General features: G+C 60.8%; 1 protein-coding gene across 1 annotated transcript in view; it reads left to right on the forward strand.

Moving 5' to 3' along the window:
• Window positions 1-14,752: 14,752 nt before the first annotated feature.
• Window positions 14,753-23,459, forward strand: part of SNX8 (sorting nexin 8) — a 37,322-nt gene continuing 28,615 nt past the window's right edge. The window contains exon 1 of the mRNA XM_004598152.2: window positions 14,753-14,869. Coding sequence (XP_004598209.2) covers window positions 14,776-14,869 — 94 coding nt within the window. The 5' untranslated portion in view covers window positions 14,753-14,775. The remainder of the gene's footprint in view (window positions 14,870-23,459) is intronic.

The following is a 23,459-nucleotide window of genomic DNA, read 5'->3' on the forward strand; positions in this document are numbered from 1 at the left end:
CCGGGCTGAGCCCGCAGGAACACTGTTGGGCATTATCGCGTTGCCCTGAAGACAAAGTCCAGCAAACACACCCTTGTCTTCCAGCGGGACTAAATAGATGATGAGGAAAGTTTGACCTAACGCAGAGGATCGCTAAGGTTAAGGAAAGGACGCTTTGTAACACTTAGGAAGTTACCTGAGGAAAGCCAGCACCTACAAGGACAGCATCCCGTAGGGGGCCGGTTCGAGTCCCGGCTGCTCCGATTCCATCCAGCTCTGTGCTGTGGAGCCATCTGGGGCTGGGGCTACCCGAGGCAAGAGTCTCCCTCTGAAACAGTGACGTTCAAATATATTTTTTTAAGAAATTAGTTTTATTGGAAAGTCAGAACAGGAAAGAGAAAAAGATCTTCCATCCACTGGTTCACTCCCCAAGTGGCCGCAACAGCTGGAGCTGAGCTGATCTGAAGCCAGGAGCCAGGAGCCTCTTCCAGGTCTCCCACACGGGTGCAGGGTCCCAAGGCTTTGGGCCGTCCTCGACTGCTTTCCCAGGCCACAAGCAGGGAGCTGGATGGGAAGTGGAGCAGCCGGGGTAGGAGCCAGTGCCCATATGGGACCCCAGCAGATGCAAGGTGAGGACTTTAGTGTCCAGGCTACCTCTCCAGGTCCACAAACCTTAAGGAAAGAATGGAACCAATGGTCTGGAAAAGCTGTTGACAGCCCTGGGTGAGACGTTCAGACAACAATGCCGTCACTGCCTCACATGGTTCCTATAAATTTCCCACCAAGCATTCCCTACGTTTCATTCCACAATCTGCATTTTGTGTTGGAAGTGGTTGGCAGACATTGTGACGTAATGGGTTAATCTGGCCCTGTAATGCCAGCATCATGTGTGGGCACCAGTTCAAGTCCCACCTGCCCCACTTCTCATCCAGCTCGCTGCTCACCACCTTGGCCAGTAACATAGGATGGCTCAAGTCCTTGGGCCCCTGCACCCTGTGGGAGACCCGGAGGAGGCTCCCAGCTTCAGCTTGGGCCCTGCACCCTGTGGGAGACCCGGAGGAGGCTCCCAGCTTCAGCTTGGGCCCTGCACCCTGTGGGAGACCCAGAGGAGGCTCCCGGCTTGAGCTTGGGCCCTGCACCCTGTGGGAGACCCGGAGGAAGCTCCCAGCTTCAGCGTGGGCCCTGCACCCCATGGGAGACCCGGAGGAAGCTCCCAGCTTCAGCTTGGGCCCTGCACCCCATGGGAGACCCGGAGGAGGCTCCCGGCTCCTGGTTCCCAGTTTCAGCTTGGTCCCTGCACCCCGTGGGAGACCCGGAGGAAGCTCCCAGCTTCAGCGTGGGCCCTGCACCCCATGGGAGACCCGGAGGAAGCTCCCAGCTTCAGCTTGGGCCCTGCACCCCATGGGAGACCCGGAGGAGGCTCCTGACTCCTGGCTCCCAGTTTCAGCTTGGTCCCTGCACCCCGTGGGAGACCCGGAGGAAGCTCCCGGCTGCTGGCTTCAGATCAGCTCAGCTCCAGCTGTTGTGGCCACTTGAGGAGTAAAGCAGCAGACAGCAGATCTTTGTCTCTCCTCTCTGTACCTCTGACTTTCCAATACAAAGTGAATCGTAAATATATGATTTTATAAGTATTAAAGCTCTGATGCTATGACACAGCAGACTAAGCAACTTCCTGTTGGTCACTGGTTCAAGTCCCAGCTGTTCCGGCTGCTGCATCCAGGAAGGAGTCAGGGCCGGCCAGGGCGCTCGGACCCCAGCACTGCTGTGGAAGGCCTGGCTGGGGTCTGGTTCCTGGCTTCGCCCTGGCTGGGGTCTGGTTCCTGGCTTCGCCCTGGCTGGGGTCTGGTTCCTGGCTTCGCCCTGGCTGGGGTGTGGCTGTTGCAGCCATTTGGAGAGTGAACCAGTGGATGGAAGATCTCAGCATCTCTCTTCTCTCCCTCTCTGTCACTCTGCCTTTCGAAGAGCAGATCGTAAAAAAGCAGCAGGCTAAGTGCTAAATGGCACCGCACGGAAGAGGTGAGTTCCCCAGGTGAGGGGCACAGTCAGGGCTGGGCCAGGGGCCGGGAGCTCTGTCCAGGCCTCCGCACGGAAGGCAGGGCCCAGGTGCTCGAGCCATTGTGCGCTGTGTCCCGTGAGCGCTCATCTGGAGTAACCTGCCTCGAACCAGGAGCTCTGCGAGTGGGACGCACGTAGCCCTGGGCTTGTCTCCACGGGATGAAGACGTGGGAACCCTTTGAGCTCCTGGACATGGCTTGGCAGTTTGGGCACAGCACCATGTCTGCTCCAGCCCGCTGCTTGGGGCACAGGCAGGGTGGGAGCCTGGGCCTTGTGCGGGATGGCATCCGGGGTCGGGACCCCTTCCCCGATCACTGCTTTCCAGGGGTCTGTCCACAGTGACTCACAGAGCTGGCTCCCCTCATCGCAGCGGACATACTTCCAGGCCTGGGTCACCCTCAGGCACAGCCAGTGAGCACGGGCCCCCAGCCTCTGAGCGTCTGTCACCCTCCCTCCATGCTGTCCTCTCTTGTCCTCTGTCAGAAAGAATTCCCTGGCTTGAGCGAGTGGGCCAGCCGGCCTGTCGGCTGCCAGGGTTCTCCATTGCTTGTTGAGCGACTGCAATCCTGCACGGCCAGTGCAGCCGGGGCAGGTGGGGAGGCCTTGGGGATGGCGAGCCCAGGTCCAGGCAGGGAAAGCCTAGCCTTGGGGTGGAAGGGAGCATCACTTAGATGTGACACACGCTTCCCCTCCCCCCCCAGACCAGCTGGAGCTGCCAGGCGATCATACAGTCCCCAAGGAGTGTGACATCACTGACTGCCCAGGAACGTGTTCCTGAACTGGTCACACCCCTCTCAGTCCCCGTGGTGGAGCGCAGGAGCCTCCCCTCAGCTCCTCATGAGCCTAGGGCTTGAGCTGAGGCTGTCTGCACCCTGGACCTTGCTCCAAACTTCGTGCACACGCCTCCCGCCAGCCCACACACCTGGCAGGCAGACTGGGTTTGGGGGTGCCACAGCAGTGCTGCCAGCCTGTTTGGGGTGGGAAGAAGGAGGTGCAAAGATGGAGTCTTGTGGGTCTCAGGCACTAGGGCCCTGCCTGTCATCCACAGAATCTGCCCGTCCCCTCAGAGCTCCCAGGATGAGGAGCGGAAAAGCTCTCACACCCACCCACCGTGGGCTGCTGCCCCAGGACCCGCGCCCTCCCCGGCAGACTGCTGGGTCCCAGCATCAGTGGCAGAGGCAGTCAGCCAAGGGTCGCTGGTGGGGGTAGTCTCCGTCAGGGCCAAACACTGCCATGTCCCCCAGTTAGCACAGGGTCTGGCCGTTGAGGGCCCTCAGGGAGCTGCCCTGGTCAGTTGGTTGATGCCAGGGACAGCCAGAATGACACGGACTGCTGTGTCTTGCTGCCCCAAGCTGGGCTGCCTTGCTCTGCTCACCCAGGCACCACCACAAGCTCATGGATCCCCCGTGAAGTTGTCTTGTCTGTGGTGGCCCGGCAGTGATAGAAGAGCGGCTGTCAGCCATTGTGAGTGGGCAGGGCAATGCCCGTTAGAGCAGCGTGCGTGCTTGGCGCAGGCGGCAGCGTGCCCCATGCCCCGCCTTGCTGTCGTACAGCTGAATGGAAGGACCCATGCTGTGCCACAGTGGGCTATGTCACCACCTGCGACTGGCACCCCGATGTGTGCTAGCCCTGTCTTGGCTGTTCCCCTGCCAGGCCAGCTCCTTGTCAGGGCACCTGGGAAGGCAGCGGAGGATGGCCCAAGTGCTTGGGCCCCTGCATCCACATGACAGGAACAAGTAAAACTCCTGGCTCCTGGCTTTAGCTCGGACCAGGTTCAGCTTGCAGCCATTTGGCAGTGAGCCAGTAGATGGAGGCGCTCTCTGCCTCTCTGTCTCTCCCTCCCTCCATCTGTAGCTCCGCCTTCCAAATAGCTTAAAAAAAAAAAAATGTGTCAGCAACAGCCAGAGCTGAACTGATGTAATGCCAGGAGCTTCTTTGGGGTCTCCCATATGAGTGCAGGGTCCCACTCACTTGGTCCACTTGACGGCTTTCTGAGGCCACACATAGCTGAAGTGTGGCAGCTGGGACATGAACCAGCACCCTTATGGGATCCCGGCACCTGAAGGGGTGGATTAGCCGGTTGAGGGGACGGTGGGTGGGACATAGAGACCCACCATGTCAGAATCCGCAGTGGGAGTGGGGGGGGAGGGACTGAGGCGCCCAGCTGACCTCACGGCCCAGCAGTGGGCCACATGAGCCAGTCAGGCGGGCAGTGCTGTGGCCAGGCCTGTCCCTCAATCATCCAGGTGACAGTTGTAGGACAGCCTCCACCCCACCCTGCCCAGGGCCTGGCCTGCTCCCAGAGAGCCCTGCCACTGTGTGGCTCCATGCTGCCCGTGGCCTTGGCATTGAGGGAGGTAAAAATGCCTTCAGGTGGTTTGACACCTGGTTTGGGCTTCAGTGAGCCCAAGAGGCTCATGCCTGGGGCCTAGGGGGCTCCGGTGGCCCCGTGAGGCTGGGGCCCAGGGGCCTAGGGGGCTCCGGTGGCCCCAAGAGGCTGGGGCCCAGGGGCCTAAGGGGCTCCGGTGGCCCCCTAAGGCTAGGGCCCAGGGGCCTAGGGGGCTCCGGTGGCCCCGTGAGGGAGCAGGTGTAGTGGGGTGTCCGGCCATCTCAGCCTGCCCTCTGACGAGCTGACGTGTCTGGGGGAGTCATGGCCCACTCGCCGCCCGGGGTCCTGTGAATACGTCGAGACTGGGACAGGTGCTGGTGGCAACGATGCTCACGTGTGACGGCAGGCTCTGGCTCCCGATGCCAGCTTTCCCCAAGCGGTGGAGCCTGGGAACCCGACCTCAGCCTGGCCCAGCCCTGCCTGTGGCAGGCATTTGGAGGCGTTCGGAGTGTGAAACTGGAGCAGAGATGCCAAAGATGGCTTTCCCTTCTTTACTTGAAGTAAATAGGTAAATAGAGCAAGATACTTCCCACAACTAAAGAAAACAAGCAGCTTCCAGGCGCTTTCACGCTGCAGGCCCTTCACACAGCAGCTCTGCCTTCTCTTGAGAGCCGGCCCGTGGAGGTCGTGGTTGGACCCCTTCGCGTGGGCCAGTGGGCAGGAGCCGCACACGGCCGGCCGCCAGCCTCCCCGTGCCTGCCTGGGCTCCTGGCAGCAGAGGCTGCTCTGCAGGCCGCTTCTCTGGTCCCTCCTCCAGCAGGTCTGGCTTGAACGAGCTCCCACCCCCGCCCTTGGCTCCCTCCCCTCTGCAGCCCTTGGACACGCGGGCCCAGCTCCCTGCTACCCCCCATGGCACAGGGGCTCTGAGCCTCAGCTTCCTGCACCACAGGGCAGAACTGCAGTGTGTCCTGCTGGCCGGGCCCTGTGTGACCGCTTGACACCTGCTGCTGGGGCCATCTACCCTCAGACCAAGCGTGTATGGCGGCGTTGAGCTCCTGGCTTTGGATCGTCTCAGTTCCAGCCGTTGCAACTGCTTGGGGAGTGAATCAACCAACAGAAGATCTTCCTCCCTGTCTCTCCTCCTCTCTGTAGATCTGATTTCCCAATGAAAAGAACTAAATCCTTACAGAATGGACTTGTTTGTGATACAGCTTGTTTGGCCAAGAATGCCTTGCTATTTCTCAATGCTTTAGATGTTTTAGACTGAGGCAAGTCCCTGACTCCGTCCATCTGGTCCAGCCTCTGGCCACCCTTGACCCTGAGGGCCCCTTCTTTCTGGGTTCCCAGTGAGTGGGAGGCCAAGGGGAGGGGTCACTGGAGGCAGAAGTGGGTGGGTGGGTGGCAGAGATTGGCGGGCAGGCAGGTGAGTGAATGAGAAGATGGGTTGAGGCTGGGAGTAGTGGCACGGGTGGGCAGGTGGTTCAATGGCAGAGGGGGGACAGGCTCCTGGGTGAGTGAGCTGCCCGGGGACTTGGCTCAGACAGGGCTCGTGGCTGCTGTAGTCCTGGGGCGGGTGGATGGGGAATCTGTGAGAGGCTGAAGCTGGACCAGTGGTGGCCTTCGATTGCCTTCAGTTCCCCCCAGCTTTCATCTGGGGGAGATATTGTCTTGGCACCTACAGCCACCTTGGCTAGGGAGTGCAGAGGCAGATGGAAGGCTGTGTGCTTGCAGTACCCTCGGGTGACCAAGAGGGGTTGACATTTGGTTTTCTTTTCCTTTTTCTAAAGATTTCTTTATTTTTATTGGAAAGGCAGATTTACAGAGAGGAGAGACAGAAAGATCTTCCATCCACTGATTCACTCCCCATGTGGCCGCAACAGCTGGAGCTGAGCTGATCTGAAGCCAGGAGCCAGGAGCCTCTTCCAGGTCTCCCACACGGGTGCAGGGTCCCAAGGCTTTGGGCCGTCCTCGACTGCTTTCCCAGGCCACAAGCAGGGAGCTGGATGGGAAGTGGGGCTGCCGGGATTAGATCCGGTACCATATGTTTTCCCAGCGCATTCAAGGCCAGGACTTTAACCGCTATGCTATCATGCCGGGCCCTCTAATGAATATTTATTTGGATGAGTGAAGGACAGTGAAGTCACTTGATGTATGTTTCAGGAAATTACTTCTATGAAAGGCAGAATGATTGAGAGAGAAAGAGAGAGAATCTTCTTTCCACTTGTTCACTCTTTAAATGCCCAGAGCAGCTAGAGCTGGGCCAGGAACTGAAGCCAGGAACCCAGCCCTACATTCAGGTGTCCTGTGTGGGAAGCAGGTGCCCAGGCACGTGGGCCATCCTCCGGGGCCTCCCGGCACACTGGCAGGGGCCTGGGGTGGAAGTGAAGTAGAGAGGACTCCTACCAGCAGGAGTGGTGACTTTGCCCAGACCCAGAGGGCTCCTTTGGGTGCAGGAGTCTGCATCCAGCCCCACGAGCAGTAGCTGAGGGAAAGGGACCCACGGGTGCCACCCAACGACACAGCTCTTGCTGCGTCTTCCTCACTCATTGGGCCAGCACTGGTGATGCACCGCCTGCCGACAGCAGCCCACCACCATCAACACCAACATTATTGTGCTCCAGGAAACTCACTGGATTCACTTCACGGTGAGCCTGGGGCTGCCTGGTCCACCCTAGCCCCTGGCTGGCCAGGTGAGAAGGAGGCAGAGGCAATGGTGAGGTGACAGTCCTTGGCCACTGTCCGCCCCCAGGGACCAGCCCTCACAGCCACACCCGTCTTCCTGCTGCCTTGAACTCCTCAGGGCTCCCCTGCCACACCCCGGCTTTGCAAGATGCTGTGTCCCCACCTGCATACCCCTCTCTCCCACGCCCTGCCACGCCCCAACACCAAGCCTCTTCAGCAACCTCCTCCTGGTGTCTCCACAAACCCCATCACGGCCATGCTGACTTCCTCCACCACCATACCTGCCCATGGCAAATCCTGGCTGAGCTGCAGCCGCGCTGACCGCACACCCCAGCCGTCCTCCATCTGCTCCTGGAGCCGAGTCCAGAGCCTTGGACCTACCACTCTGTGGTCTGGAGCTGGTCGGTCCCCCCCAGCCATTCTGTCTTCCCCCGTCCTGGCTTCAAAGCTGCCAACAGACAGTGCAAGCCACTGCCCGGGGCCGGGCGCGGTCTCTGCCGCTGCCCAGGGCCTGCCTTGGCTCATCACTTATGAGTCCTGTTTTATGTGCTGGAGAGTTCTTTTGGGCCGTTGGTTGTGGGTTCTTACCGTGCGTCGTGCGCTCCCTGCACAGGCCGCTGTGGTTCTATGACCTTAGCTGCCCAGCTCATGGTGACCACGAAGCACCATCGATTGAACGAACACCTGACTCACTCTGCTTGTCAAGCTAAACAAGCGAGCCTTGTAGCATGGTGACACCAGGCGACACCAGGTCATGGTGGAGGCCACGACATGAGGGTAGGGCAAGGACCAGCATGTCAGGAGCACGGTGGACAGCAGCAGCAGGCACCATGGGCCTCCCAGCCACAGCAAGGCCTGGTGGGGAGATGGTGAGGACCACAGCGTGGCACCCAGGACACTGTGCCAAGAGCTCTGTGTCCACCCGCACAGCCTTCCAAGAACACGGGTGGGGCTGCTCGTGAGCAAAACCCAGGGAGCGGGAACTCCAGGTGCTGTGTCCAGACTTTGAGATCCCCAGAATTCCCCAGGAGCCTGAAGTCAATCCAAGTGCACAGGGATGGTTTATTGCAGCTCAGCACATCCGAGCCTGCGTTCTTGGTTGAGAGCAGGCAGCTGGCTGACCAACCGGCCCGCCGGCTGGCCTGAACCAACTCCCCTAACTGGAGTGTGGCCCCAACAGCACATTCCTAGGGTTTTTATAGAGGCAATCCACAATAGCTTGAAAAGGGGCCATTCCCAACAGCCTGCAAGGAGAGGGCAAATAGCACACATCCCCTACCTATCTCGGCCGGACAGCCCACGCCTCCAGCAACTAAGGGACGCACCCGCTGAATTACTTGGAGCCACCTGTGAGATAAGCAGACTTAGGTGGGCCTTGATTCAGAAGAATTGGGGCCCATCAGTGCCAAAGGTCACATGGTCACTTTGGCCTGCTCACACAGTTTTAGTACCAATGAGTCATGAACAAATGGTTGGGATTTTGATACTGGGGTTCTTCACAGGGACAGTGGCGGGCCAGGTGCAGAGGAGGCAGCCCCGCTCACAGCTGGGACCCAGAAAGGGGCTGGGAACATGACACGGGAGAACACGGAGACACTGCCAGAGATCGGTGAGTGTCGAGACGCAGCTGGACAATGCAGGCCTGTGGAGTTTACCCTGCCAGGATCACACGCTGGTGTTTTGGGAGCAGCAAAGTGAGTATACTTGTTCTCCTAAGAAATATTTCATTTAAACTTAAGCTTTATAAAAAATTTATTTGTTTATTTGAAAGTCAAAATTACAGAGAAGAGGAGACACAGAGAAAGGTCTTCCATCCATGGGTTCACTCCTCAAGTGGCTGCAGTGGCAGGGGCTGGGCCAGGCCACAGCCAGGGGCTTCCGGCCGCCTCCCAGGTGCAGGGGACAGTGTCTGGGCCGTCCTCTGCTGATTTGCCCAGTGCCTTAACAGGGAGCTGGGGTGGAAGTGGAGCAGCGGCGGGGAGGAGACGGGGTTTGGGGTATGAAGCAGCTCCCAGGTGGGAGAGACAGCCACAGCGCTGAACCCAAAACTAGCTTTTCTTTTCTTTTTATTGGAAAGGCAAATTTACTGAGAGAGGTGTCACCATGTACCCAAGTCAAGTGGAAGGACTAGGGTTACAAAAAAGACAACACACACAGGGTCATTCTTGTAAAGAGAATGCCGTTTATTGGAAGTCGGCCTGCCTCTTTTATAGTCTGCCCAGTTCATGCTCAAGCTACTCCTAAGCTCCCCTGGGGGCATCTTAAAAAAGGGGCAGCAGGGAAGAGGGAACATGCGGTCAAGCCAGGGGCTAAATGTACCAGGTCAAGATTGCCCATCCTGTTACCCCAGAGAAACAAGCTAAGCTGTGGAGTTAACCCTTGGGAGACCGGGCCCTGCAGAGAGGGAGAGACAGAGCTTCCATCCACTGGTTTACTCACCAAGTGACCACACGGCCAGAGCTGAGCCAATTTGAACACAGGAGCTTCTTTTGGTCTCCCACGCGGGTGCAGGGTCCCAAGGCCTTGGGCCGTCCTCGACTGCTTTCCCAGGCCACAAGCAGGGAGCAGGATGGGACGTGGGGCCGCTGGGATATGAACTGGCGCCCATATGGGATTCTGGCACGTGCAATGCGAGGATTCAGGTGCTGAGCCATCGCTCTGGGCCCTAAAACTAACTTTTGAGGAGCAATCCTGGGAATAAGCAATGTTGGTATAGCAGGTTTCTTTTAAAAGGTTTATTTATTTTTATTGGAAAGTCAAATAAAAAGAGAGAGGAGGAGAGACAGAGAGTAAGATCTTCTGTTGGCTGATTCACTCCCCAAGTAGCTGTGATGGCCGGAGCTGAGCTGATCTGAAGTCAGGAGCCAGGAACCTCTTTCAGGTCTCCCACGCGGGTGCAGGGTCCCAAGGCTTTGGGCCGTCCTCGACTGCTTTCCCAGGCCACAAGCAGGGAGCTGGATGGGAAGTGGAGCTGCTGGGATTAGAACCGGCGCCCATATGGGATCCTAGTGCATGCAAAATAAAGACTTTAGCCACTAGGCTACCACACTGGGCCTGTTTTTTTTAAGGGATTTATTTACTTGAAGGGTACAGTGACAGAGAGAAAGACAAGCATGTGCGTGCGCGCGCACACACACACACACACACACACAATCTTCCATCTTCCGGTTTACAGTGAGTGCCCCCAACAGCCAGGGCTGCACCAGAATGAAGACCCAGCATGCGGGTCTCCCACACGGATACAGGGGCCCAAACCCCCGCATTGTCTTCTGCTGCTTTCCCAACCACATTAGTAGGGAGCTGGGTTGGAGGCGGAGCAGTCAGCATTCAGACACGTGCTGGGCGCTGGGACGTGGGCATAGCACTGGAAGCAGATGTTTAATCCACTGTGCCATGCCGGAGGGAGGACAAGAACAAGAGTGAGTGAGAGGGATCTTCCGTCTGCTGGTTCCCTCTCCCAAGTCAGCCATGGCTTGGGCTGGGCCAGGCTGACACCAAGTCTCCCACACGGATGTCAGGGACCCATGCCCCTGGGCACCACCTGCTCCCATCCCGGAGCATTGGCAGGGAGCTGCTTGGAAGTGCAGCAGCCGGCACTCCCACCTGTGCTGTGACTTCACCCGCTGTGCCACAAGGCCAATGACTGGAGGAGGGAGGGGTTCCTCCCAGGCTAATGCAGAGGACATGCCTTTCTGGCATATGGAAATCTTGCCGAGGCTGCTGCATGGAGGAGAGGAGCTCCAGGCAGGCCTCGTGGGACTCACACCGCAGCGGTGCTGGCTCTGAGCAGCTCGGACTTGTTAAGTACACAGGGTGAGCTGATGATGCCAGTGGACACGTGGCATGGTGCCCATCACATGTTAGCTAACTCTTTTGGAGTTATTGATACCATCAGTGCAAGCATGGTCATGTCCCAGGCGTGTGCTGCTGTCAGGGGGCCCGCCACTGGTTCTGGACAATCAGCTGTAGGTCAAAGTGTTGTGTATTGGGCCCAGCGCAATAGCTGAGTGGCTAAATCCTGTCCTTGCATGCACCAGATCCCACATGGGTGATGGTTTGAGTCCTGAGTTCTCCACTTCCCACCCAGCTCCCTGCTTGTGGCCTGGGAAAGCAGTTGAGGACGGCCCAAAGCCTTGGGACCCTGCACCTGCGTGGGAGACCTGGAAGACGCTCCTGGCTCCTAATTTCAGATCAGATCAACTCTGGCTGTTTCAGCCACTTGGGGAGTGAACCAGTAGACCGAAGATCTTTGTCTCTGCTTCTCTCTGTAAATCCTGTACACCTGACTTTCCAATAAAACGTGTGTGTATTTAAAAAGAAGTGTTGTGTACTGCTTCTGGGCAGAGTGTATCAACCACCTTCCCAGCAGGGGCTGGCACACCTACACAGTGGTGAAACCACGGTTTGCACCGTTTTGGAATGCAGTGCAGTTGGAATCCTGGCTGCTCCTCTTCCAATCCAGTGGCTTGCCAATGTGCCCGGGAGGCAGCAGAGGACGGCCCGCATGGCTGGCTCCCCGTCACTACGTGGGATCTTGCTGGAGCTCCAGGCTGCCAGCTTTGACCTGACACAGACCTGGCTCTGTGCCCCTGGGGAGCAAGCCCACAGAACGAGGAGTTCGCTCAACACTGCTTTCAAATACAGACAAGATCTGAGAAATTGAAAGTGGCTTTTTTGTGTGTGTGACGAGGGAGAGGGCATGGTTCCCATCTGCCTGTGGTAGCCGGGGCTGGGGTCACAGCCAGGATGCAGGCGTACCCTCCCTGGGAGTGGCAGAGCCGGATTGCCTCCTGGGGTTGGCGCCGGGTCCTGGATATGAAGCATTCACATCAGTCGCTGGGTAAACGCCCACTCCCAGGGCCAGAGCATCTGCTTGGTCATGCCAGAGCCTCCAGAACACACTGCTGCTGTTAAAACGGTGTGCACTCAAGGGGAAGCGCCGCCGTTTTTGGCCGCAAGTGGCTTTGTTCACAGCCTCTGAGATTTGAGATGGCTGCCGCATTATGAGCTGAGCGGAGCTGTCCAGCCGAGACCTGGCTGCCACTGCCTCTGGATGGTAGCCTTCAAAGCATAGCAGAAACTTAAAAAAAAAAAAAAAGTTTATTTAGGGGCCATATGCCATAGTGCAGCAACTTAAGGCTCCATCTGCAGTCTGGCATCACCAATGGGCACTGGTTTGAGTCCCAGCTACTCCATTTCCCATCCAGCTCCCTGCTAGTGGCCTGGGAAAGCAACGGAGGATCGCCCAAGTCTTTGGGCTTCTGCACCCGTGTGGGAGACCCGATAGAAGCTCCTGGCTCCTGGCTTTGGATCGGCTCAGCTCTGGCCATTGTGGTCACTTGGGGAGTGAATCACTGGACGGAAGATCTTCCTCTCTGTCTCTCCTCCTCTCTCTATGCATGACTTTGCAATAAAAAAAATAAATCTTTTGGAAAAAAAATTTAAAAAGTACTTATTTGAAAGAGCAACACAGAGAGACCGCATGTCTGTTACTTCTCAGTCCAAATGTCCATGGCCTGAGCCGCGTCTGCCCGGATTGCTCATCCTTGGGCCGCGCCTGCCCCTGCCCAGAGCGCTCACCCTGGAGCACTTCCCAAGGCGCTCTCAGAATGGACACCCTGAGAAGCAGGTATCGCTTCTCCGAGCAGACAGGGAAGGCCGGCAGGGAGCCTCGCCCACGCCCGCTCCTACCCCAGGCCTTGGGTCTCACCTGCAGAGCTTGCTCAACCTGCAACAGGAGCTTTCAGAAGCCTCAGACCTAGCTTGTCTTGTGGCCATCGGCCGGCCCTAGCGGGCAGGGTCCCTGTTCAAATGCCTGCTGGAGTTCCTGCTGCTCCTTGCTGCCTGCTATCTCCCTGCTGCTGCACCTGGAAAGGCAGTGCACGGTGGCCCAAGTGCTTGGGTCCCTGCCACCCACGTGGGAGACCCGGATGGAATTCCTGGGTCCAGCCTCAGCCTGGCCCAGCCCTGGGCTCTTGTGAGCTGGTATACGGGAGTTCTCTTTCTCCTCTGTCTCTAAAGGACTCTGCCTTTCCGACAGATACATTCCAGCAAAATGAGAGTCATGTGGGGGCTTTCAAAAACATGCAAGTACTGACCACACGCTTCCTCCACGGGACTGGAGCCCTCTTGGTGGGCAGCACCCTCGGATGCTCCTAGGTGACCGGATCCTGCAGCCGGCACAGCGGAGTGTAGGAACGACAAACAGGATACAGGGTTATTCTTGAGTCAGGCATAAGTTCACCCTGGTACAGCACTGTCCCATTGTCCCTGTGTGATGAACTTTAGGAACCACTGGGAGACAAAAATATGTACCCGATAATAGCAGGAAGTTGAGAGCGCCTATGTGTGTGGGGCGCATGGCGCCAGGGAAAGTGCTGAGCTGTCCAGCTGACAGCTGGAAGGAAGCCAGCAGCAGGCAGCAGACAGGGCTAGGGTCACCGACCCTGTGGGCTCACGGACCCTGTGGGCTCACGGCCCCTGGCGGAATTCTGTTTGTAGGCTACTGACTTAACGGCAGGCAGGAAGACCTGTTAGGTCACACCTCCAATGGCTGAAGCCAGGAGCCTCACGCGTGGCAGGCGTGCAGTCACTCGGACCATCAGCTGAACGTGCAGGCCATGGACGTGACCAGGCGGCCCTCCTGGGACACGGCTTGCGGGTGTCGCAAGAGGTGGTCAGTGCCACAATGCTGACCCCAGCTTTCGCGGGGCTGTGGTGGGGGGAGGGCAGTGGTCAGGCCTTCCTGGCCGTGGACTGCATGGAGACGCGTGGACGTCCTGCTGGCTCACGTGCCATCACTGCCCACATCCGGCCCAGTTCCTGGGACGACTGGACCGCCTTCCCCGGCCGGGGACGGGCTGGTAATGCCACCAGGGCCGGGAGGCGCGGGCAGCAGCAGCGTTAGGAGACCCAGCGGCTTGGCGGCTCTCCTCCCTCTTCCTCCTCCGCGATGCCCTTCCCCACAGTCCCCCTCGGGCACCTGTCCTGCCCGGGCCCCTGGGCCCACCAAGTGCCAAGCCCTGAGCGAATGCAGGAGGCAGAGTCTGGGAAAGCGGGACTGACGGCAGGCCAGGACCGAGCGGGCGGGGACGAACGTGTCAGCGAGAGCCGGCGGCCACGAATGAATGGGCGGCCAGTCCGCAGGGAGCCACGTGACCGCGGGAGGCCGGGGCAGGGGCGGGGCTATGCGGCGGGAGGCGGGGCTAGGCAGGGAGGGGCGGGGCCATGGGACGAGAGGCGGGGCTCGGCCGGATGTGGGCGGTGTCAGGCCGCGGGAGGGCGGGGCGAGCCTGACATGGATGGGGGCGGGCGGGGGGTGGGGTGGGGTCCCCCTCGGGAGGGCGGGGTTCGGCCGGATGTGGGCGGGACCAGGCAGAGGGAGGGCGGGGCGAGCCGGACATGGGTGGTGGGCAGGGGTGGGGCCAGACTGCGGGGGCGGGGCAGGGGCGTGACCAAACCGAGTGCGGGAGGGACTAGCCGGCGATGGGCGGGGTCAGGCGGCGTGAGGGCGGAGCTCGGCAGGATGTGGGCGGGGGCATGCCGCGTGAGGGCGGGGCGAACCGGGCAGGGCGGGGCCAGGCCTCATGAGCAGTGGGAAGGGCTGGGCAGGACAGGGGCGGGGCAAGAGCGGACGTGGGCGTGGCCCGGCGGGGCGCAGCAGGAGGGGCGTGGCCGGGGCGCGGCCGGCCGGGCGGCGCGGGAGGAAGTCACGTGGCAAGCGGGCTCACATGACTGGCGGCGCGATGGACCGGCTGCTGGCGGCGCCAGTCGGGACGGCAGCTGAGGCGGAGGCCAGCGAGGAGGCGGATCCCCCGGCGGCAGGTACGGCGCGGGCGGCCGGGGGGACGGGCCCGCACCACGCACCACCTGCCCGGCGGCGCCCGCGGGACCCACGGCCGGGCCCCTGTCCGCGGGAGGAGCGCTGACCGCGTGCGGGCGGCGGGAGGGCGGGCAGCTCGCGCGGCTTAGCACGCCGCGTCCTGGTCACCTGTGCCCGGGGCCGAGGGGAGGGCTGGGTGCTGGGTCAGGGGCCACGCCTGGGTGATCTGGTCACCTGTGGCAACCTGGGGTCCGAGGGGAGGGCTGGGTGCTGGGTCAGGGGCCACGCCTGGGTGTTCTGGTCACCTGTGCGGGGGGGGGTCCGAGGGGAGCGCTGGGTGCTGGGTCAGGGGCCACGCCTGGGTGTCCTGGTCACCTGTGCTGGGGTCCGAGGGGAGGGCTGGGTGCTGGGTCAGGGGCCACGCCTGGGTGTCCTGGTCACCTGTGCTGGGGTCTGAGGGGAGGGCTGGGTGCTGGGTCAGGGGCCACACCTGGGTGTTCTGGTCACCTGTGGCAGCCGGCTGGCCCGGGGTGGGCCCTCTGCCCTCTGGCCCATTTGAGTGGCAGACAGCCGTTAGATGAGCTCCCCCAACAGGTAGAGGCGCTGCACTCCCGGGAGCTGCCCTTTGATCTCACCTGGAATTCCTGCAGAGAACTGGCCCTCCTTGGGGAGAATAGTGGATTTTGTCTGGAGAGCTAACTTAGGATGTCCGCGATGGGGGAGGGGACGCTGTAGGCTAGGGAGCCTGCTTGTAGTTGGGTGAGTCTGCAGGCACGGGGGACCCTCCAGGAGGGCAGCATGGTCACACGTGTCTCTGGAGGAGGCAGGTGCCGCACGGGCTGTGTGGGGTGGGGGCCGTACCGGGTGCACCGGGTGTGTGAGCCACATCTGTGTCCTCCACCACCCGGTAGGGTGTGCGTGTGCTGTTCCCTGGCGTTCCCCTTCACAGCGCCTTTGGGATGGTGGTGAAGGGGTTGTTCTGAAGGTTCTGGGCCCTCAGAGCCTCTGTGGCCAGCAGTGCGGGGCTTGTGAACTGCACACTGGGCGACCCCCCTCTTGGAAGCCCGTTGACCGTGTGTCGCATGGACGTGTTCTCTGGAGGAAAACCTGCACAGCCCCGCCCCGCTCCGCTCTGCCCAGGAGTGACTGCCCCTGGCAGCGTACCTGGGTTCTTTCAGTTCTGCCTTCATGCTTAGTGGACGTGTGTGCCCAGGAAGTGCCCGTGCTGCATGATGCCCCTGGGCCCTGTCTGCACAGGATCAGGTGGCTGTCACTGTGGGAGCTTGAGGGATGCCAGGGCTCTGTCGTCTCCTGGTCCTGGAGGGCTGGGGGCAGCAGTGCCCTGAAAGTCGGGTGTCAGCAGGCCTGAGTTCCTCTCACAGGCTCTGGGCGAGGCTCCGTTTCCTGATGCCCAGCTGCCAGACACTTGCTGAGTTCACTGGTTGGCAGTCCTGTGTCTGCCAGCAGGCTGAGCAGCTGTGCTCTTCCATCCGCTGATTCACTCCCCAAGTGGCCACAACAGCTGGGGCTGAGCCAATCCGAAGCCAGGAGCCCAGAGTCTCTTCCAGGTCTCCCACATGGGTGCAGGGTCCCAAGGCTTTGGGCCATCCTCAACTGCTTTCCCAGGACACAGGCAGGGAGCTGGGTGGGAAGTGGAGCAGCCGGGATTAGAACTGGCACTATCACGGAATCCCAGTGTGTCAGGTGAGCATTCCACCATCGAGCCGTCCTGCCAGGCCCAGTGCTCTCTTTTTAATCAAAAGGTGGAGTGACCCAGTGAGGAAGAGAGCCCTCAGCCTCCAGCTCACTCTGCACATGGCTGCAGCCGCGGGCTGGGCCAGGCGGAAGCCAGGGGCCTCCATGCAGGCCCCCCCCCCGTGAGGCAGGGCCGTCACCTGTGGAGGCCAGGCCGCATGTGTGGAGGTGCAGCAGGCCGTCCCACCACGCTGGCCGCTGCGGCTTCACTTCTGGGCGCGCTGAGGCAGCACGGGCCAGCCGGGATCCACCACCACCTTCGCTTGCTTTCTGGTTGATTTGTCACAGTTCTTTTTGGCATCTGGGATACTAACCATTTGTGAAATAAGCATAAATTTGTTTTTTATTTTAGAGGGAGAAGGAGAAAGATTAGGGAAGGGGGATTGAGAGAGAGAGAAAAAAGGAAACAGATTTCTTACGCACTTTGCTGTGGGGACCTTGCGCACAGGGGATGTGTGTCTGCAGCCACGGGATTCGGTGAGCACACGCGTCCTGCTCGGCTTCGGCTTTCCGCACTGACTGCGAGGAGGGATCCCTGAGCTGCACCAAGATCAGTCCGTGTCCTGCGCAGCCGGGCACCACGTGCCTGTCACAGGGCTGACTACCAGCCCACCCTGCCGCCGAGGGGCAGGACAGCGCACGGGCACCTGCAGGTGACGCCCCTGGGCCTGGGTTCCTGCCCACCACCAGGGAGACCTGCGTGGGGGTCTCTCTGCTCCTGGCTGCTGATGAGCTCAGCTTTGGCCGTTGTAACCACTTGGGAAGTGAACCAGCGGACGAAGATTTTTCTCTCTCTGTTTCCTTCTCTCTGTAAATCTGCCTTTCTAAACAGATCAATCAATACTTAAGTAAATACTTTTTTTAAAAGCTGATCTTTGTAGAGTTCAAGACTGTATTTTAAAAACAAACCAAAATCCCTTCTGCCCTTGCCCCATGTGCAGTGCCGGCTCTGCTCGCTGCAGTGGGCACCACAGGGGCAGCAGCCAACGGCTCCAGTCCCTGCCACCCATGTGGGAGACCAAGCTGGCACCCCAGTCTGCTTGGCTTTAGCTGGCCCTGGTGTGGCTGCTGTGGCACCTGGCGAGGGAACAGCAGGTGAGTCTCTGCCTAAAAACTAAAAAGTCAACAAACAAACAACACTTAGAGTGTCAGGTTTGGGTTGTTGGCCCTTAATGACACACTCCTCTCTCGGTCTGAATTTGCAAGGTAAAATGTGTCCATTTGAAGAAAGAGGAACCGAGTGAATCCCTGATGCACAGACTCCGCTTGGCCAGCGTGTGTGGTTAGCGTGAGGTGTGCCCTGGGTGGGGGAATTCTGGTTGTGTCATTGTTCCTTTCCTGAGAACAAGACCCGTTTTGCTGTCCTGCTGGCTGGGAGAGGGAGTGGCTGCAGAGGCCAGTGTGTCTGGGGGGGTCTTGCCCTCACTGTGACCTTGGGGCCCGCAGGACAGCCCCAGGGGGCAGGCTGGCGTGGTGGGCTCCCTGCCGCCATGGGTGAGGTCTGATTTGTAGTTGGTGGCTTGCTGCTTCCCGTGGGCACCAGGAGAGGGAGAGGGCCATGCTTGTCTGTTGACCTCCTAACCTATCAGCTAATCAGAAGGCGGAATGTTTCCCGCCCCTCCCTGTCCATTCCAAACTAGTCCCACCTCCAGGCAGGACCTGTATGTGCTGATCTGGAATCCAGCCAACACAGCCGGCTGCGGATTGGCCTAGTGTCCTAGGAGTCCCCTGCTTGAACCTGCCGACCCGGTGTCTTCGCCCCACGGAAGCCAGCTGGAGGATTCCACGGCTTCAGCTGTCAAAATATCACAGATTGGTTATATGGGGGCTTGTATGGCTTCTAAGTGGAAGGGGAGCAGGGAAGATACCATAGCCATGAGTCTGGGGGTCCCCTCCAATGGAGGCGTGGGGGTCTGGCCTGGGATGGGTGCATCTGAGGGGCTGTCAGGGCGTCGGCAGTCACAGATCCTGCGTGACGGCCATGTGGGTTTGGTCTGATTTTGTTCTGGTGTCCAGGCACAATGCTGAGCCCTTGATGTGCGAGAGTGCTTTCTGTTGGTTCACTCCCCTCATGCCTGCAGAGGCCAGAGCGGAAGCCAGGAGCGAGCGTCACCTGTCTCCCTTGCAAGTACGAGGGACTGCGACCTGCCTCCCAGGGCCTGCGCTGGGGAGGCGGGCTGGCCGTCCTACAGTGACCTGCAGACCTGGGCTCCTGGCTGTTGGCACTCCGTTTCCGGCCACGTCCGGAGGGGGAGACGTGTTCATCGTGACGTGTTGAGTGGCATTGGCGTCCACTCTCTGGAGGACGCCGCCATTCAGCAGTGGAAGCTTCCTGCCGCTTCAGCTGCTGCCCAGGCGTCTGGCTGAGGCTCCGGCCCTGGGCCACTGCAAGGGTGTCTGGGAGCCCTGGCTGTTAACTTCTCTTTGGCAAAGGGCGTGTCCGACACTCCCTGGGACTTAGCACTGCAAATTCTCTTCAGGACGGAAATCTCCTGACCAGTCCCAGGCCAGGAGGGGGAGGGGTGCATCTGCCTTGGCCTGGGGGGCAGGGCCGGTGGGCGTCCTGCCAGGCGTGGGCTGGTGTCGAGGGGGTCCCTGGCCTGGCCGGCTCTCCAGGAACAGGACGCTTGCTGGTCCCCTCCTGTGCTGCAGGTGCTGGCCCGCGTCACCGAGCTGGGTTCTGGGCAGGCGGGCAGTGGCCCCGAGTCCAGCCCCCTCTGCTTGGGAAGCTAGTCCACTCCTTGAGAACACGGGCAGTTGAGGAGGAAGAACTGGCCCGAAGTTTCTCTTCCTGTGACATCCCCAGTTCCTGCTTTGCGGGTGGCCACTCAGAGCTGCTGGCTTCTGGCTGATGGTGTGTGTGCGTCCGGCCCTCGGGGGCGGGCAGGTGGGCACCTGGCCCTCCCTGGCCCGCCGGGCTCTCCTGCTCGCAGCCACCTTGTGGGCTTCCTCCCTCCTGTCGGGAGGCTGCCAAGCCTGAGTTGTTACTAGTGTGAAGTGATGGCGGCCGGCAGGCGGCTTCACATGACAAGCCCAAAGAATTTTTTCTGGAACTTTGCATTTCTGCTCTGTAAGTTTTTCCAGAGTTCTCCCCAAAGGCTACAATAGTACCTTCTCTAAGCCTGGGAAACCAACATCTCAGGCCCTCTGCCCAAGCCTGGGGTGGCAGGAGTGCCCTTGGCTGGGGTGGGTGGGCTTCCCCAGGCCGTGCCGCTGCCCCCTGCCCCTATGCCCTGCTGCCCCTCTGCCCCGCTGCCCCTCTGCCCTGCTGCTCCCTCTGCCCTGTACCCCGTTGCCCCGCTGCCCCGTTGCCCCCTGCCCCTCTGCCCTGCTGCTCCCTCTGCCCTGTACCCCGTGCCCCTCTGCCCCGTTGCCCCCACCACCTCCAAGGTAGATCAGAGGAGATCCTTGGAGAGCTGGCCATCTCCAGGCCTGTGCTGGGCCCGTGGCGTCCTCTGCAGACCCATGGCCTTCTGCTGCCCCTTGTGGTCTCTTTGGAAAGGCCCAGCTGTCTGTTGCTGGAGAGAGAGAGTGAGTGAGTGTCAGTGTGGGTCAGTGTGGGTCAGTGTGGGTCAGGGAGAGTGGGAGTGTGTGTGAGAGTGTGAGTATGTGTATGAGACATGTGGGTAGAACCGTGAGTGGATGGGTGAGCGTGCGTCCCCTGGGGTTGCCTGGCTCAGGATGCTATGTGGCCTGTTGGGGATTAGTCATGCAATACTGGAAGTAGACTGGTTTTTGATGAGAACCAGGGGTGCTGGCCCAGTGCTGGCCGGCAGTCCCCAGCCTGTGGTTTGCTCTGGGCCTCTGGTGGCCAGGCCTGTGGATGGGGCAGAGGCGGACTCAGGCCATGCCTGATGCCCCGTGGCCAGGACGGGGCAGAGGCGGACTCAGGCCATGCCCGATGCCCCGTGGCCAGGCCTGTGGATGGGGCAGAGGCGGACTCAGGCCATGCCCGATGCCCCGTGGCCAGGACGGGGCAGAGGCGGACTCAGGCCATGCCCGGTGCCGCGTGGCCCGGCCTGTGGACGGGGCAGAGGCGGACTCAGGCCATGCCCGGTGCCGCGTGGCCCGGCCTGTGGACGGGGCAGAGGCGGACTCAGGCTATGCGCGTGGGTGGCAGGAAGAGACAGAGAATGAATGTAAATGAATGAATGAATGAGTCCCAGGCTGAAGTGAGGGCAGGAACCCAGGGCTCCATCCAGGTCACCCTCGTGGGTGGCAGGGGCCCAAGGACTCGAGCCAACATCTGCTGTCTGCCAAGGCACATTGGCAAGAAGCTGGATCAAAAACAGGGCAGCCGAGCCTAGAAGCAGCCGTCTGCGGGGCAGGCGGGCGTCCCGGGGCAGGCGGGCCTAGAAGCAGCCGTCTGCGGGGCAGGCAGGCGTCCCGGGGCAGGCGGGCCTAGAAGCAGCCGTCTGTGGGGCAGGGGGGCCTAGAAGCAGCCGTCTGCGGGGCAGGGGGGCCTAGAAGCAGCTGTCTGCGGGGCAGGGGGGCCTAGAAGCAGCCGTCTGTGGGGCAGGCAGGCATCCCGGGGCAGGCGGGCCTAGAAGCAGCCGTCTGTGGGGCAGGGGGGCCTAGAAGCAGCCGTCTGTGGGGCAGGCAGGCATCCCGGGGCAGGCGGGCCTAGAAGCAGCCGTCTGTGGGGCAGGGGGGCCTAGAAGCAGCCGTCTGCGGGGCAGGGGGGCCTAGAAGCAGCTGTCTGCGGGGCAGGGGGGCCTAGAAGCAGCCGTCTGTGGGGCAGGCAGGCATCCCGGGGCAGGCGGGCCTAGAAGCAGCCGTCTGTGGGGCAGGGGGGCCTAGAAGCAGCCGTCTGCGGGGCAGGCAGGCATCCTGGGGCAGGCGGGCCTAGAAGCAGCCGTCTGTGGTGCAGTCGGGCGTCCCGGGGACAGCCGACCCCTGCACCACACTCCTTCCTGTCCCGTTCCCACAGCTGTCCATCAGTTTTTCACAAGAACTGGAGAGAAGCAGGGGGAATCCCTCAGGTTCTCCTTCCTCCCCTCCCACTTCCCCTGCCCTTTCATTCCTTTTTATTTTTAAGATTTATGTATTTTTATTGCAAAGTCAGATATACACAGAGGAGGAGAGACAGAGAGGAAGATCCTCCGTCCATTGATTCACTCCCCAAGTGGCCGCAACGGCTGAAGCTGAGCCAGTCTGAGGCCAGGAGCCAGGAGCCTCTTCCAGTTCTCCCACGCGGGTGCAGAGTCCCAAGGCTTTGGGCCGTCCTCCACTCCTTTCCCAGGCCACAGGCAGGGAGCTGGATGGGAAGAGGAGCTGCCGGAATTAGAACTGGCGCCCATATGGGATCCCGGGCGTGCAAGGCGCGGACTTTTGCCGCTAGGCTATTGCACCAGGCCTGCTTTGGCGGCATCTCTAAGCAGGCTGTACTCCTGTGTCTCCTGCTGCTGGCTGATCATTTAGTAGTCACTGTGCAGCATGGGGAGCTCAGAGCTTCCTGGAGGAGTGTGTGTCCCAGCTCTGGGGGGCGGGGGCAGGTGGGGACCCACTACCAGACAGCCCGAGGCAGGCTCTAAGGGAGACACAGTGGCTGTTTCTTGTGGTGTTCGAGTTACAGAGGGGAGAAGCAGACGTGTCTGACTCACTGCCCTGATTTCCAGTCCGGGGCCGGGCCGGACCAAAGGCAGGAGCCTCATCCTGTTCTCTCACGCCCTCAAGTCGCTTCTGCCGTCCCCAGCAGAGAGCTGGGTGCAAGTGCTGCTCATATGGATGCCAGCACCACAGGAGGCGCTGGCCCTGCCCCTTCTCTGCTGACGGGTTGCTTGCCCTGAGCCCAGAGGAGGGTCTGTGTAGCTACGCTCAGCTGATGAACACCACGGGCTAGAGGGTGAAACCCTCTGGCTGCTGTGTGGCTCGGTGTGTACCACAGCGTCGTGTCTACAGAGTTCGTGCTTACACTCCAGAAGTAGGAAGAGCCGGCAGTGGCTGGGGCCCTGGCCGAGGAGAGGAGGCGCCGCCCTCAGGAGGCTGTCACAGGGCCCAGTGTGGTGGCCCTGCCTGCTTGCTCCAGCTCCCGGAGGCTTGGCTTCCCACACCTGGCGGACCTTACCTGAGAGTTCTGGGCAGCCAGGAGAACCCAGGGTGTTCCTGGACCAGCCCACACAGGCCCACATGGCCTTTCTGCTGATGTGGCCAGGGGCCCATGGCTATCTGGCCTCCGCTTGCAGTGTGCTGGGGTGGCTGTGGACAGACAACCCCCGGCCTGCCCTGGTGGAGCCTGTGCCCCTGCTGGGATGGGGGCAGTGTCCAGGCATTGAACGAGGGCCTGGCGTGGGCAGTGGGCGATGAGAGAAAGGTGCTTGGGAGTGGGCTGAGAGCCTTGAGGGGCGAGGCACTGGCCTGCGGCTGGCCCGGCCAGGGGACGCCCTGTGGCCAGGCCTCTGCCTCTGCAGGCCCACGGAGGATCAGTGAAGGGGTAGGGTGCTGGGCGACGCCTGCTCCTCACGTTGGGCTCAGCTGTTGGTCTGGGTCCTGCCGTGGCTTCTGGCTGTGGCAGACCTGGGAGGCAGTGGTGAGGGTGGTGCAGGTCATGGGACTCCTTGCTGTCATCCGTGGGGGCGCCGATCGAGTTCCTGGCGACCGGCTTTGATCAGGGAATGGAGAGGGCAGAAGGAGTGAGCGAGCGAGCGCTGGGTGGGTGGGCAGACCCTGTGCTTGCGGCAGCTGGGTTGGGCAGGGCTGCACCCACTGCTGTGTCCCCTGTGGGTGGCATGCTCTCTGTTCCTTGGGCCCTCCCTGCTGCCTCCCGGGGTCTGTATTAGCAGGTGTCCTGTTGGGTCTTGCACCTGACCTTGGCTACCTCCTAGCAAGTGTTGAGCT

This window comes from Ochotona princeps, chromosome 24, assembly GCF_030435755.1.
Source record: "Ochotona princeps isolate mOchPri1 chromosome 24, mOchPri1.hap1, whole genome shotgun sequence".
In the NCBI taxonomy this organism is placed as follows: domain Eukaryota; kingdom Metazoa; phylum Chordata; class Mammalia; order Lagomorpha; family Ochotonidae; genus Ochotona; species Ochotona princeps.